The following is a 1,555-nucleotide window of genomic DNA, read 5'->3' as shown; positions in this document are numbered from 1 at the left end:
GTACAAAATCATCTTGGAGCACATAAACTGACTTTCTTGAAAAAAAATAATGAGATTTTTGCTTTAATGTGGACTATGTAATGAAGAATGGCCCTACACTTGAGGGTCATCTGACAGAATTTATCTTGTCCCTTCTATCAACATACATTCTGCTTATTTACAGTATTTATGAGTTAAAAAGATGTCTGTGTCTGACTCTTTACCTTTTTCCAATCTTATCAGATAATTTGGCATGAATTTGTTGTTTTATTGGTGTAGTAATAATTCTGTGCTGATCTGTTTTAAATTTCAAATATTAAGCAAAGACTAACTGTCTTCAGTTGAAGATTTCCTGTGATCTGCTGATTATTGTTTTTCATGTATTTTTTTTTTTTCCTGGAGCTTTCTCTCTTAAAACATCTTTGGAGTTGCTCTGTTGTCTGAAAATGTTTTCAAGATGAGTTAGTCTAGCTATTCCACTGAAGTTTTTATGCAGTAGCAGTTCAGTGCTCATTAATACACTGCTTCTGTAGATGTGAGAGTGTGCAACAGAAACTAATCTTCTCCTTCCATTACAGGTCCTTCAAAAGGACCAACCGTTCAGACAAAAAAAGTAGGAAAAGCTGAAGCTGTTTTGACATGGAACCATCTCACAGTGGATGAACAAAATGGATTTATTAGAAGTTACACGATATTTTACAAAACTATTGATGGAAATGAAACAGGTAACAGAAAGCTGAGAAGTGCTTTGTAATATTGAAGTATTCCATCTGTCTCCTTCCTATTACATATAATAATAGAATCATTACAGTTGGAAAAGACCTCTAAGATCAAGTCCAACTGTCAACCCAACACCACCATGCCCACTGAACCATGTCCCTAAGCACTGCATCTACTTGTCTTTTAAATACCCCCAGGGATGGTGGCTCTACCACTTCCCTGGGCAGCCTTTTCCAATGCTTGACAACCCTTTCAGTGAAGAAATTTTTCCTAATATCCTGTAAACTTCCCTTTGCACAACTTGAGACCATTTACTCTTGCCCTATCACTTCTTACTTGGGAGAAGAGACCAACACCCACCTTGCTACAACCTCCCTTTGGGTAGTTGTAGCGAATGATAAGGTCTCCCCTCAGACTCGCAGAATCATAGAATGTTGTGAGTTGGAAGGGACCCACAAGGATCATTGAGTCCAACTCTTGTCCCAGCATAGGATAATCCCAAGATTCAGACCATGTGTCTGAGGATGTTGTCCAAATGCTTCTTGGTGCCCTGATAGCCTCCCTAGGGAGCCTGTTCTAGTGCTCCACCACCCTTTGGGTGAAGAACCTTTTCCTAGTGTTCAGCCTAGCGAAGAGAACAGCTGTCTAAGCCATGAGCTGCCAGCTTCTCTAGGAGTATGCTGCAGGAGACGGTGTCAAAGGCTTTACTAAAGTCCAGGTAGAAACATTCACACACTCAGCACCTCAATGCCCTTCTTGTAGTGAGAGGCCCAAAAGTGAACACAGTACTCAAGGTGCGGCCTCACCAGTACCGAGTACAGGGGGATGGTCAGGGTATTGTATCACTTCCTTATTC

At 40.6% G+C, this 1,555-nt stretch overlaps 1 protein-coding gene across 1 annotated transcript in view; it reads left to right on the top strand.

Moving 5' to 3' along the window:
- The window catches only part of IL6ST (interleukin 6 cytokine family signal transducer), a 22,650-nt gene that overhangs the window by 14,214 nt on the left and 6,881 nt on the right, over positions 1-1,555 (top strand). Inside the window, exon 11 of the mRNA XM_010167511.1 lies at positions 558-704. Within this exon, the coding sequence (XP_010165813.1) occupies positions 558-704 (147 nt within the window). The remainder of the gene's footprint in view (positions 1-557; positions 705-1,555) is intronic.

This window comes from Antrostomus carolinensis, unplaced genomic scaffold (genome assembly GCF_000700745.2).
Source record: "Antrostomus carolinensis isolate BGI_N321 unplaced genomic scaffold, ASM70074v2 scaffold5405, whole genome shotgun sequence".
Classification (NCBI taxonomy): Eukaryota; Metazoa; Chordata; class Aves; order Caprimulgiformes; family Caprimulgidae; genus Antrostomus; species Antrostomus carolinensis.
Note: the sequence above shows the minus strand (reverse complement) of the source record. Positions and strands in the feature narration are given on the sequence as shown.